Here is a 14,754-nt window from a genome sequence, read left to right as displayed (position 1 = left end):
CGCACCGGCAGGAGAAGAATTTCAGTTTCTTTGTGTCTGTGACATTAGTTATGTTTTGCTACTCCTGCACAGACGATGTGGACATGTTCTGTCATATAAGTAGTGATAGGAAATAAACTGTTGAAAGCAGAGCTATTTGAGTCCCTTGGTATTATCCCCGTCCTTAAAAAATAGAATCAACGTACATTCGAAACGTGAAAGCAAACGCGTGATGTATTAATAAAGTAATTTATTACGGAGTTACCACGACCTTGAAACGCAAATGGACTGATCAGTGTCCGGCCATGAGCGCCTCAATCTCGGCGACGGTGCGCGGCACCTGCGTGAGCATCTCGTGTCCATCGGCTGTAATGAGCACGTCGTCCTCGATGCGAACGCCGCCGAAGTTGCGAAACCGCTGCAGCACGCCGGGCACCAGGAAGGCGGACAGCACGGGCGACCGCAGCGCCTCGTCCAGCAGGGCGTCGATGAAGTAGCAACCGGGTTCGACGGTGAGCACCATGCCCTCCCGTAGCGTGCGCGCCGTCCGCAGGGAGCGCAGTCCGGGCTCGGTGGGTCGCGGAGGGTCGGCGCTCAAGTAACCTCCCACGTCGTGCACGTCGAGCCCCATGAAGTGGCCCAGGCCGTGCGGCATGAAGGTGGCGCCCAGTCGAGCTTTCATCATGGCGTCCACGTCGCCTTTCAACAGGCCAACGGAGACCAGCCCTTCCAGGATGCGCCGCTCGGCAAGCCGATGCATGTCGGGCCACGAGACACCCGGCCGGATGGCGTCCAGCACGGCCCGGCTAGCCGCCAGCACGGCCTCGTACACGACGCGCTGGTCGGCCGTGAACCGACCGTTGGCCGGGAACGAGCAGGTGATGTCGGACGAGTAGCAGTAGTACTCGCAGCCCATGTCAAACAGGCACATGTCACCGTCCCTTATGGGCGAGTCGTTGGGGGCGCCCGCGTGGCCGTAGTGCAGCACGGCGCCGTTGCCACCGGCACAGCATATGCAGGTGTACGACACATGCCTAGCGCCGCCGTCGGCGTAGCACTTGTGCAGGAACAGTGCCTCGAGCTGGTACTCGTACATTCCCGGTCGAATGCGGCGCATCACCTCTTTGTGTGCCTCGCTGCTCACGCGGTTCGCGTACCGCAGCACCTCCACCTCGAGGGGAGTCTTGAAGACGCGCAGCTCGGCGATCACCTCGAACAGCGGCCCGGCGTCCACCTTGAAGCCCTCCATTCCAGCGAACTTGGCCTCGGCGCTCGTCTTGCCGCTGTCGGTGTTGCGGCCCCGAAGGGTCAGCAGCGTGCGGGCCCCATTCGATCGAAGGCCATCGCTCACCGCGTCGCTGTAAAAGACCTCGTCGACGCCGTAGCGCGCTCGCACGTCCTCGAGAGTGGGCAGACGGCCCATCCAAACCGCGTAGCTCTGCGGCAGCCGCGGCATGAAGAGATAGCTAAGTCCCCGAGCCACGTCCACGGCGCCCAAATAATCCGGCTCCTCGACACCGAACGCCCAGTGGAAGTAGGACTCCTGACGAAACACGGGCTCCCGGTCCGAGCAGTACTGGGTCGTCGACTCACCGCCAAGCAGCACCACGAACGAACCGTCCGCGTTGTTGCCCAATGTGCTCCGCAGCTTCTCGCTGAGACGTCGACGGTTCAGTGCGTGCAACTCGCGCGGCACTCCGAGCGTGTGCTCTCCCCGAGTGAAGCTGACTCCGCTGCTCGACGGCATGGCTGCAGAAAAGATCGCGCCGAACGTCACTACTGACCTGCGGGCGATGCGGACCACCGTTCTGCAACCGAGTGGGCAAATCTTGAGGGGCGGTTACAACGGGACGCCTACGATTACTGCAACCAAAGTAGCACACGGCACTACCATCAGCTGACTGACACATACACAAGCGCGCGCGCGAGGAGGTCAGAGAACGAGGAGGTGATGAACAAATTTGCCGTAGTGCGCGCCATCTGTAGGTGGCGAAAGAAAACTTGTGCGCGCCGTCTGTATGACTAAAGTGGAATTTGATAATGGCGCAATATTTAAAAGTTGGAAATGTTATTCAGTGCATCCCTCCCGACAACTACATACTGAAAAAATCTGCTTAAATACATTTTATACATCAAAAACGTCAAAAAACGTATTTGTCTCTCATAACTAGCGCTCTTTCAACACAATGACCGATACACATTAGCACATTAGGATTGTCCTCACGGCGTGCTATGATCGAGGCACTGGTTATGAAGGATCATAGTTTTGACTTAATTAAAGAACCACATGCGAATTAAAAAGCTTACGCTACGTATCTCTCGATACTACAACACTAAGATAGAGCAGAATTTTATTTCGCAGCGAAGACCTAGAAGGGGTGGTTCTAGACATTTTGCGCCGCATGCCCACCTCTGGGACGATGACTTGTCACAACAATACACAGGTAGCAATCTCGCATGTTCTCCGCAGACACGCGCACCAATAATATAATGAAAATATGTCGGAATGCAGACATTGATAAAGCGCGCTACAGGTGCAAAAATTGGCAAATAAGGTTTTAGGACTCTAATATTGTAAATTTAGGTGTCATTTTTTTTCACACATATGCAAGTCAGTTCAGCAAAAACGCGTGTGCAGGGAACGTTGTTAATCGGTAGCTTGCTGAGTTAGGCGTTCGTTGTCGCAAAATTACACGCCTGCATTTATTTATTTATTTATTTATTTATTTATTTATTTATTTTAAATATACTTACAATATGCTATGAGATCTAGACCGGGAAAGGCTGGCAGGTGCAGCAAAAACGAGAAGAAAAAAATTTAATTACAAATGTTTCCAAAGTAACATAAAACACACTCCGGATAAAGCAGTTATCATTACAAACAAATAAAGTAAAAGGGTAACAAGAAAACTAGATCGATGGTGCAACATCCTAGGTGATACTTCCTGCTTTTACAAAACCTTTTTATGGCCAGTTCTTGAGTACTTGTCGGTGGCACGGTTCCTTCACCAGAACTATATCTCAAGAGACAATTAAAAAAATCACAGCATATCCACGGAGCGAATGATGATGAGTTGGGCGAAACGTCTGTCTTTCCGTCCGTTCGTTCTTTCTTCCGTCCATCCTTGCTTCCGTCCGTCCATTCGTTCTTGATCCCGTCTGTCCGTATGGTCGTGCGTGCGTCCGTCCATCTGTGTTTCTATCTATCCGTCCATTTGTCTGTCTGTCCGTCCATCCAATTGTCTGTCTGTCCGTCCGTCTGTATGTATGTACACTCGTTAGTCGGTCCATCTGTCTGTCTGTCTGCCTGTCCGATCACACCTGCTGAGTGAGCCATCGAACTACGCTCTTTAAAAAAAGGTGGTGCTATTTACTAAGTTTGAGGTAGTAAATTGCTGTCACAACATTCGCTACCTAAGTAGTAACTGTAGGTATTAAATTGCAAGGTAATAAAGTCACTACTATGTCATTTACAAGCTGCAGAGCTTACCTATCAGATGGTAGTAACATAAAGTTAGTAAATGTGCTACTGTGATGGTTACTAGATCCAATTACTGTTTAGCGAATTGTAGTAAACTAAGCTGGTAATATTACTACCATGATGGTAACTAATTCTCCTATTACTCTTTAGTGAATTGTAGTAAACTAAGCTGGTAATATTACTACCATGATGGTAACTAATTCATTACTACTTACTGGAAGGCGGTAAGCTAAGCTAGTATGTTTACTACCAAGAAGGTTTGTTACTAAACATGCAGGAAGGTAGAATATGTAAATAAACTTTCACAGTAAATGTTTACTCTTTGCCGAGTAGCGATGCAAACTAGTCACAACACTTGGCAATATTACTCAAATTCATAAAATATATAGTTCATGAAGTTTAGTAATGTAGCCAAATAGTGTATTAGAATGAAAACTGCATGTTACTATTTATAAAGAACATGCATCAGCTGTACTCGCACAAATATAAGTTGGACAAAAAATATGAGTGATTATTTATTTTATTCCAAGTAAGTATTAGGAATGCTTAGCATGGCAGTAAAAACAAATATACAGATTTTGAATGAAACATTACTTCAAAAACGACTCTTTCGGGCACCTCAATCATTCGCCATAGTTTTTTTCTTTCCTATAGCTGCGAATAACCGCTTCACTTGTGGCGATGTTGATGCACATCTTTGCCCACAGAAGTGTTCCAGCACAGCAAATGTTTTTTTTTTTCGTTGTGCGGTGCATATAGCACATAAAATGCATTATATATCTGCACAAATGCTGTCACACCAGCAATGACATCCAGGACTTCTACTGACAAGTCTTCAAACTCTGTGGCGATCTCCACTGCATTTCAGGGCTCTTTGCCTTTCAGGTCGAATGAGGTGTAGGCATTCTGTAATAAGAAGCGAATAAGCAAATGATGAATATCAGCATTACTGAATATCGGCATGAATGATTATTAACAGGATGAATATTCGATTCAGTTCAACTTCCTGCCTTTCTACTGTTAAAAACTTAATAAATTCAATAATTTTGTGAGTATAAAGTGCACCATTGCGGACACTCGAGCTTAATTTGGATCAATGTATGCACCTAATGCGAATTGTATTTTTTTGGTGCTATATATTTATAGCATTCCTCATTCATGTTGCCAATTTTTGTAGCTTTCGTACCACCTATTGATTTTTTTTTAATATTATTCTCACTGAAATTTATGTACCCACTCCTGCTTGGGTCCGAACAGGCCCTGGAGTATTTGTAAATAACTAAACAAAATCGAAGTATGCAGGTGCTCTCACGTTTCACACGGCAGCAGACGAGGCAACTTTGTAAAAATAGTTTCGCGATTTTCTGAGTGTTTTAAACCCCTGACTCTTACTTATGAACTGCCTCAGAGCAATGCTATAAAGGAAGGAAAATAGAAGGAAAAGAAAGGCAAGGAGGTTAACCAGCCTATAGGCAGCCGGTTTGCTACCCTGCGCATGGGAGAGGGATGGGGGAGATGAAAGAGAGTGGAGAGGGAAGATAGAAACAGCACATTCGGCAGCACACGCGCGCACACTCAGTCATAGTCCAGTCTAGTCTTGCGCGGTGTGTGACATTGCTGTTACAGTCGCTTGTTCAAGTCGGTGTCGCGTAGTAATTTCAACGGAGCCTTCGTCGCCTTCTGTTGCAAGGTCTTCTCTCGGGTACTTGACAGAATAGTGTCCACAGACATTTGGCTGTTGTCGATGCGCGCAAAAGCAGACGCCAGTGACTGTCTCTGGATTTCATACAACGGACAGTCACACAGGATGTGGTGTAGCGTCTCTTCGCAATGACAGGCATCGCAGAGAGCGTTGTCGGCCATTCCTATGACAAAGGAGTAAGATTTTGTAAATGCCACTCCTAGCAATAAGCGATGAAGAAGGGTGGCTTCTCTTCGGTCGAGTCCAGTGGGCATGCGGAGAGCCATCAAAGAGGACAGGTGGTGTTGACGATTCGTATCGATGCTTGGTGGGCACCATAGTGAAAACGTGATTTCTCGCGCAAGTCGTCGAAGATTACTGGCAGCATCAATCCTCGAAAGTGGTATGGCTTCTTCTCGTGTTCCTTCAAGGGCTGCCCGCGCGGCAGTATCGGCATGTTCGTTCCCTATGATGCCGCAGTGACTTGGCAGCCATTGAAGCGTCACATGATGCCCTTTCTCGAGTAAAGTGTGGAGAAGGCATCGAATTTCGAAAACAAACTGTTCGTACGGGCCGCGACGCAATGCTGAGAGCACAGATTGTAGGGCAGCCCTTGAGTCGCTGAAAATCGACCATTGTTGCGGTGGTTCTCGATTGACCACACAAAGTGCAGCGCGCAAAGCAGCTAGTTCCGCTGCTGTAGATTGCGTGGAGTGGTCAGTCCTAAAGCTGATGGTAACACCTCTTGCTGGGATAACTACTGCCCCTGACGAACACTAGTCGTTCGTGGAACCATCGGTGTATACATGTATGCTGTCTGAATATTTCTCGTGCAAAAGAAGGAGAGACAGTTGTTTCAGCACGGGCGACGAAAACTCAGATTTCCTCCGGATCCCTGGTACACTAAGATGCACTGTGGGTCGAATAAGACACCAAGGGGGTATGGATGGTTTAGATGCATGAGTGAAGCCCGAAGGAAGTTTATCGTTGTATTTCACGATAATTTTGGCGAACGATGCTTGGCGCCTCTCTGAAGGCAACAATGCAAGGTGATGGCCGGGGGCACGTGCGAAGTGTCGTATGTGCGTTCTCAGGACTTCTACAACAATGTGAGTTTGTATCGGATAGTCACCAGCAATTGCAATTGTTGCTTCTGTGACGTACATCTGGGCAGACCGAGGCACACTCTCAGCGCTTGGGCTTGTACTGCCTGTAAAACACGAACATTGGTCTTGCAGGTATTGCTAAGCACGGGCAAGCTATATCTGAGGAAACCGAGAAACAGGGCCCTGTAGAGCTCCATCATTTCGTCTACTGACATCCCCCACGTCTTTCCTGCCAGGAACTTGAACAGTTGAGAAATAGCGGTCAGGCGCTTCTTCATATAGGTCACATGCGGACTCCAACAGAGGTCCCTATCAATAATGATGTTGCTATAAAAAATTTCTCATTGTCCTCCTGACCTTTCACCCTAGCCGCATTTGTTGGGCATACCAACCACGCATGAACAAACCTGTCCTTCCTTACCAATCAGCTCATTCCAAATAGTAAAAAGAGGCATCATCAGTCATCGTTTTCGTCATGCAATAAGCAAATCTTGTGAGCATGAGATCGCCAAAAGTTTTCATAATATCAGTCAGACCGACTGTCGAAAGCTGGATATACTCTCTGCACATGCACACTTCAGTTGCAGAAGGCTCCCTTTGTATATGCTTCGAAACCCAGGATGTGCAGCGCGTCACGATGCCAAGAAACCAAAGCACGTAGTCGTCATACCATACTATCCAAAGATATCGCACAATCTAAAGAAATTAGCTAAGCGCTCGGACGTTGTGGTTGTCTTTTCAGCTCCCAAGAAGTTGACCAGCCTTTGTGGCCTTAATGACAGCGACCGAAAACCTAAAGGTTGTAATAGGAAGCATCGAACTGTTTTTGTTCCCCGCGTCATTAGCGTTGTTTATCGTACCCCACTCTCTTGTGACAAAGAATATATCGGACAGACGGGCCGTTGCGTTAATGATAGGTTAAGAGGACATTGTAATAACGTGAAAAATGGCCAAGGAAGTTGGCTGGCCATTCATTGTAAATTCTGCGGCTGCTCACCGATATTCAATGCATGCACAGTTATGAAGAGAATGTTTGACAAGCCTACTAGAGGGATTATTGAGGCTGAGGCTATCGCATCACTGGGGTCTAAGTGCGTCAGCACTCCCTCGTTTATGCTCAGTGATAAGGAATTGTATTTTCTAAGAAATCAGTTGTTGCTGTTTTTTTGTGCTCATCATACATGTCCTGTGACCTTATTCTTCTGGTGATATAGGTGAGCATGTGGGGGTAATAAACATTATGTTGGAAGTTAGCGCTTGTTTAGTGTGTCCTCTTCTTGTGTCCCCGTTTCTTAGCGCTATATTCAGTCGTCACAATGCACCAAAAAGCCCGAATTTCGACAGTTTCTTGGTCTTCTTTCGCTTAACAATTAAAAATATTGTGAGCTAATAAAATCTACCAAGCACAGGTCTAGGATTTCGCTGCACTGTTCGAATAACGAAGAGACAGCCAAATGGTTTTCTGTTCAGAAGCAGGATACAGGAAGAAATAGGTGCAACACACTGCTCGAGAACACATTAAAATTGAGATCCAAGACTGTAAATTAGCATACTGTGTATGAAATGTGGCGTGTAATTATGATTATGTGGGTTTCCTTGGTATTCCACAAAGACATTTTTTCAAAAAGAAACACTATGTTGGCATCACCTTAGTGCATGAATGATATGCAAAATTTTCTCAACATGAGTTTGTGCAGGACATCTGTAGATAGTTATGTAGCTCACAATGTTACCATGCACAAAGAAATTACTGGGAAAGAAAGTGAATGATATGTACAGTACAAGTCAGCTTAGGAAGATTCGATAAGCATTTGTTATTAAACTTCGATATCTGATAGTAGTTATGACGTATAACGATACTGTAGCTGTTTAAAATGGCACGTGCAGCATATGAAACTGCCTTAGACACGTTAAGTTCAATAGCGCACAATATGAACAGGCTTATACGGCTTAGGCATGATCAACGCCTAGAGTTAACAAACGCCCCAGCATTAGTAAACAAAAATAGTGGTCACTCACGAGCAGGGCCCCCCTGCACACTGCCGACAGACGAGGTCGCCGACACAACCCTGCTTAAATCTGGCGCCGAATTCCTGCTGCGCGTGCATGCGCTCCCTGCTTCACACTCCACACACAAGAAAAAAACTTCGCTTCACTTTGCCTTTACTCTGATGAAATTCTATAGACAAACGGGCTCGCCACGTAAATAAAAATTCACTTATTGCACAAGGTACGAAAAACGTGGCCAACGCGATTATAACAAAGCGCCGACAGCAGCAATGTGGTACATATTTGGCGAGTGCTCCAAGATACGAAGCCACACGTCCTCGCTTGAGTGTAGCGCGTCTTCGAAATCAGCAGCATTGGCAGAACACAAAACACGAACACAGTGCGCAAGCGCACTTAAAACACGAGAGAAATCGACTCCAACCCGACCGCTCCAGACGCTGTCAGAAAACACCCAGTTGAGCGGTGGGTAACACATCCAAGCAAGTAAAATGGTTACAGCCGCGCAGACGCACACCGCGTTTGCGCACCATATATATATATATATCCTCCGTGAGCAGTCACAACGTGGTTTATTTCGAGGTTTCAGACAAAGTCTGGTCTTCAGCAAGTCCCGGTCGATCCTAAATATATATAGGTTAAATACAATAGGTTAAGCCTCACGACAAGCTAAAAGTTTTGTCGAGAGGCTTAACCTTTTGTCCATCATCATCATCATCATCATCGGGTAGATTAAATGAATTTGAACTGTATCAAGACCTCAATAACTTTGCGCGTATTATCCACCTCAGTGAATACTTTCATGATCGGAAGGACTCTACGGACGAGAATAGAATGATTGGTGGTGACAAATTATGGTGTCCAAGTGAGCAGATGGACAAATACCTCGATATGTATATATCAGCTATTCAAAAAGACATCATCAGAGCGTATGAAAAAATCGGCCTTCTAGAAACAACCTATCAAAGTCAGAACGAAGGGCACTAGATGAAGTACAAAAAAAACGCTGAAATTACCTTCAAACGTGCTGGTAAAGGAACTGCATAGTGATTCTAAACACGTCGGACTACCTAAAGGAAGGAGGATAACAACTATCAGACACAAACTTCTACAAAGAACTTCCAACGAACCCGACTCCCGAATCTTAAAGTGAGATCAAAGGAACCCCTAAATAATCTCCGCCGGGACGAGAAAATTACCGGCAAAATGTTAAAGTCAATGTTACCAGCCCATTCTGTTCGCGGTCGATCCTATTTGCTCCCTAAAATACACAAGGCAGGCAATCCAGGACGTCCGATAGAATCCAGTAACGGCACATAAATGGAGTATATATCAGAATTCATCAATTCTTTATTAAAAGACATCCCCCGAATTTTCCCTTTTACCTAAAGGACACGGACCACTTCATCTGCGAAACTTCAAGTCTCAACAGCTCAGGTGATAGTTTCCTGTTGACCATGAACACTCACTGTACACTGCTCACTGTACACTAACATACCCCACCATGATGGAACAACGGCTATGGTTTTTGAATATGCAAAATTTAACTCATCAACTGGTGTAAGTGGTGAGTTAATGTTTACAGTTCTTGAACTTGTGCTAAATTATAACCATTTTGAGTTCAATGGCAAGCACTTGCTTCAGGTTAGTGGCACTGCAATGGGCACAAAAATGGCTTTAAACTTTACGAGCACCCAACGCAGGATCTAGTAACGTTGACGAGCACCTTCATGGCATCACTTGAAATCCCATTCATTGAGGGACGCACCTTGAAACTATTCTACTGCAGAAAATACTTAGACAACAATTTTATATAGAACCACAATGAGGGAAGCCTTCTGCGCCTCATGGAGGATTTCAACAAGCTCCACCCATCGACTAAATACATGCGCCAAATTTCCCAAACTAGCATTAACTTCTTGGACATACTGTCTCTGTCGAAAATGATCGCCTGTCAACAAACCTTTACAAAAAGCCTACAGACCGGCAAATGTTCCTACATTTCAACAGCAGCCACCAAAGCGTTGCCAAAGAGGTATTCCATATTCTCAGGCCTACCGGTACCGAACAATATGCATCGATATACAGGAATCTCAGGCAACAATCACAGTGTGTGCATTCCCATACCATGTGGTACAGGGTGGCTGTTTTAGTGACGCAGAACCTGCACTGTGGTGCGTATGTGTCTGGATCTATCTTGTGTGGGCATTCCTATACCATGTGGTAACGGGTGGCTGTTTTATTGACGCAGAACCTGCACTGTGGTGCGTATGTGTCGGGATCTATCTTGGACAGTATGTATGGATTGTGGTAAGACAAGGTATACAGGCAACGCCAGGCTACCTGAGATTCTTTACTGAGCTTTGGCCCCGGTGGTGGAAGTTTCCGTCTTTCAAGTTAGATGTTATAGAGTATCTGTGTATGTTGAGAACGGGTCCATACGTATAGCCGAAGGTGGGTGCGATATGCCGGAGTTGGAGGTACGGAAGAGTAATTCTCGGGCCGAGGCATGGGCGAGCTCATTGCCTCTATCAAGCAAACAGCAAACGCTAGACAATGTGCTGCCACCTTTGAGGCATTGTGAAACATCTTTATGGCTGCAAGATGGCGAGCGCACGGCGTGTATCTTGGAGGCCATGCAACTCTTGTTTTAGATCAAAAACCTGTATGTACTATCAGCGCCAAATGAAACCCGAACAGGGGCAAGCCATCCTGGTAGTAATAATGCGTGCCGTCCACTTATTATACGAACAGGCACGCATACATGCGCAAAGCTGCCGAACAGGATGCGCGCAATTCACAGGCGCGCGCATCATCATTAATACTGGTGTGTGTGTGTGTGTGCTTGTGCGCGTTTTGTGTGAGTGTGCTTGTGCGCGTTTTGTGTGTGCGTTTGCGTGTGTGTTTGCGCGCGCGCGCACGCGCGCGTGTGTGTGTGTGTGTGTGTAACAGAACACATTACGTATGCACTGAGCGGTTGAAGGGCGCACTAGGGGCCGGATTTCGCTATCGCGTTGAACTCTTAAAGGCGCAGCATAAGGGTCCCCTAATTTTTTTCTTTATTCTTCAGTTCCATTAAAGGGACTGTCCACCGTCGTTCATTGCTCTCCTGCTTTGTGTCGCAATAAAAAGCGTACCATGTGAAGTGTTTAAACTTGCAGCGGTTTCTCTGAAAACTTGAAATTTGAAACTTGAAAAACACACGTTTGAAATTTTTTAAACTGAGTTTTTTTTTTTCCGCGTTAAGGACGAATGCCGACAGCACTGGTGGGGGTGCGACTGTTCTCACAACAAATCTGTGCAGGGCGGGGCCTCGCCGCGATGACGTAGCCACCATTTCCTTTTTAGATGCGGAGCATCTTATACTCGCGCCTTGTAGTGCGCCGTCCGCACCGCTTCTCGAACATTCGACAGCTGACGCGCGCGCATGCGCCGTCGCGCCGTCGCCCACTCTTCCACCATCTGTGCATCCCTTCCTCCTCTACACACCGCGCGCGCTTCACTCCTCCACCATCTGTGCACCCTTCCTCCTCTACACACCGCGTTCGACATCTACAATTCTCCTGATTCTCCAGTGGACGCGCATGTGGCGTCGCGCTTCGAGAACATTCAACAGCTGACAGTGCATGCGCCATCGTGCTGTATATATACTCAAGGTCGGCGCTCGCTCGCTCAGTTGCCGCTCGTCGGTTGGTTTGTACGGCGCGTCGACGTCCAAGGTCGCGGTGAAATGAATTCCAACGAATCCACAAACACAATGATGGACGTCCCTTCGACCAGCGCCGCCCTTTCGCATACGTGTGTACGTGTTCACTCATTTAACACCCCCTCCTACAACCACGTTAACCAATTTAGCCATCGACCCAAGTAAGTCGCAATTTAACACCCCATTTCACAACCACGTTAACCAATTTAGCCATCGACCCAAGTAAGTCGCACTTTAACACCCCGTTAACCAATTATATGGTCCGCATCCTCCTCAGTGTTCCCCCGAGGGAAGCTGCGGGCAATTTTTTTCTTCTCTCTCTCTCTCTACCTCCCTCTCTGTTTGGCAGCGCGTTCGCTCAACACCACCTAGACTTGGTTCGCTGTGTGCTGTGGCAGTATGCTGTGCGCGGCGTCTCCCTGTTCTGTGGCGGCGTGCGCTGTCTTGTCATATTAAGCTGTTGAGAGGTCTTTGGCTGTTGTCAACGGGAGGTATGCTGTGCGGACATCAAGAGACCTAAATGTAAGAATGTCTCGATTGCTTCTTAATGTTTTGCTCTGCGCGTAGATTTAGCATTGAAACACGTAGATAAAGGGACTCAACACGGCAGGACAGGCTTGTTTGCAGTTGCGGTTAGTGCAACACTAGACGATTGGTTTTCGCCTTTTTGAAGGTCGGGTTATCATTGTTCTGGTTGCCGGTTCAGTTTTCCTGGCACCGATTCATTTCGGTTTGAGTGGAGTGCCGGGTCCGGGACATGACCCGATCTTCAGAAATTTTAATAAACGTTATTGGAAGTGAACTGTTCTAGTATCGGGCTCCAGTCATGATTAGAACAGCGCATGCAAGCTAATCATGACTTAAAAAAAATTAAAGGTCTGCCATAGGGTCACATACCTTATCTATTCTGCTCCTGTGCTCTTTAGATAATTACCTTGAATTCAAGGCAGAGCTGCGCTTGGGCGTTTATTTTGTTTCCATTTGTGCGTTTCAGAATTAACATTTATGTTATTTGCAACACCGAAAAAGCAATCGTGCGCAACACGAGACACGAATTGTGGTTGGGTTATTCGTGACACATCCGTATGCGCCATCCCTGGTCCTGCTAAAAGTGTGAATTACACGTTAGAGCGAGGCAGGCCCGATGTTGATCTCATATGAGAAGCTGAAGCGTCAGCGTCGAGCTTTTTTGTAGTGTTGTATTAAAAATCCAAGGCCCAACCAAACTGTGACGTGTTGGTGCTGCTTGTAAGCTGTAACTTAAATGCCATACGAAAAAAGTCTGGGTAATTATTAATAATGATAATTATATTTATTAATCTGATTGATGAAAGCCAGCCAGAATTTCTTGCCAGAGGCAGCGCATCTTAAAGTTTTTTTGCTGCCATTACACAAAAACTAAAACGAGATTTGATATTGCCCTCTGCCATGCATAAAACTAGGTGCCTTCATTAAATCCGCTTCATTGTTTATTTTCAGCCAATGTCGTCTTCTCCGTGATTCACTGCGGATCTCGAATCCCTCTGGACAATGTGCCGTTTCCAGTTGTCAAGGGAACCGTCAAAGTATGCATATCTGGAATGGAATACTAGCAGAAGACACAGGAGAAAAAGAAGACCAAATATGTTACATCGTGATGCACTTGCAAACGTTTCAATCTCATTCAGATATGCAGTAGCCTTCCAGTTCAAAGATTGTGTGCAGGCAGTGTAAAGTACATACTTTGCGGCAGCTGTATCTAACATATTTTCCCTTATACATATGCCCCTTTTGGGGCCCTTAGGGTATTTCTAGCCAATGAATACATTTAGGAAAAGCCCGAGAGCATTATGACTGTGAACGAGACACATAGCCGGGGGTTGCTGCACACCGAAATGTTCAGTTTTCCTGGGACCTCTTCTACCTCCTCTCCCACCTTTGACGTTTTGCCATGCCTTCCCCCCATCAGTAGTTGCGAGCGAAAGAAAATCATGGCTACATCCCTGGTGTGAACTATAAAAACATGGGCTTGTTCTTTGTTTTTTTTTTGCACTTATCAAAGCCGACCTGTGTGTTTGTTAACATGCAAAAACACCAGAAATAAATATTCTTTATTTCATTTACAGCATGCAAGTACCGCTGATTGGCCGAAGGAGTGTACGGAAAAAGTGAACAAACCTCCAAGGCACAAAGAAGAGGGTTCATGAGGCTTCTCTCCTTTGCAAGGAAAGGCTATGTAGTATGCACCATACATTGGGTTGCATGTTTTGGATACATGACGGGCAAAAACTAGGCAGCTCTACGTTGACTATTTCTAGTTTCACGATACTAAATGTACATGTTAAAGACTTTAGCTTAAAAATACCAGCTCATAAATGCTAAGTTGAGACGATCACCTTCCGGTAATATCTTCTTGTGCATTCGTGTTCCTTATGCAACCCCTTTTTATATCCCCATTCCCATATGGTGCCATTTAAAACGTTTTCAGATTGAATAATTAAGCAGCTCGCCCAAGTCAGTAGTATCATTATGGACCAGATTTGGGGGAACCCCCAAGGTGGAGTAAGATTCTGCAAAGGAAAGTTTGACATCCACATTTAGGTGGATGTCAAACTTTCCTTTGCAGCATCAATATGTATACCTAAAGCGTTTCACTGAGGGGGTAGTTCCCATAGTTGCCTTAAAAAAAAAAAAGGCCAGTTTGTTTGCCCAGCCTCTACATCAACCGGTCACAGCTGTTGCAGCAGTCTTGATGAAATTGCTCTGTGTAGGTAACCATACTTCACATTTTCACAGTAAACTTTTTGTGCACATT

At 46.2% G+C, this 14,754-nt stretch overlaps 2 protein-coding genes across 5 annotated transcripts in view; both read right to left on the bottom strand.

Moving 5' to 3' along the window:
* Positions 1-214: 214 nt before the first annotated feature.
* On the bottom strand, positions 215-1,904 carry LOC142804303 (xaa-Pro dipeptidase-like). Its single transcript, XM_075891079.1, has one exon. It carries the CDS (start codon positions 1,724-1,726, stop codon positions 272-274), a length of 1,455 nt encoding a protein of 484 aa, XP_075747194.1. The 5' UTR covers positions 1,727-1,904; the 3' UTR covers positions 215-271.
* A 2,058-nt stretch (positions 1,905-3,962) lies between these two features.
* Ssu72 (Ssu72 CTD phosphatase) overlaps positions 3,963-14,754 on the bottom strand; it is a 137,972-nt gene continuing 127,180 nt past the window's right edge. For 2 of the 4 annotated variants that reach the window (XM_075891082.1, XM_037419154.2), the window contains one exon: positions 3,963-4,366. In XM_075891082.1, coding sequence (XP_075747197.1) covers positions 4,325-4,366 — 42 coding nt within the window. In that variant the 3' untranslated portion in view covers positions 3,963-4,324. Of the gene's footprint in view, positions 4,367-13,247; positions 13,549-14,754 lie in introns of those variants that run through there. The other 2 variants (XM_075891080.1, XM_075891081.1) reach the window with 1 other exon arrangement.

This window comes from Rhipicephalus microplus, chromosome 3 (assembly GCF_043290135.1).
Source record: "Rhipicephalus microplus isolate Deutch F79 chromosome 3, USDA_Rmic, whole genome shotgun sequence".
In the NCBI taxonomy this organism is placed as follows: Eukaryota; Metazoa; Arthropoda; class Arachnida; order Ixodida; family Ixodidae; genus Rhipicephalus; species Rhipicephalus microplus.
Note: the sequence above shows the minus strand (reverse complement) of the source record. Positions and strands in the feature narration are given on the sequence as shown.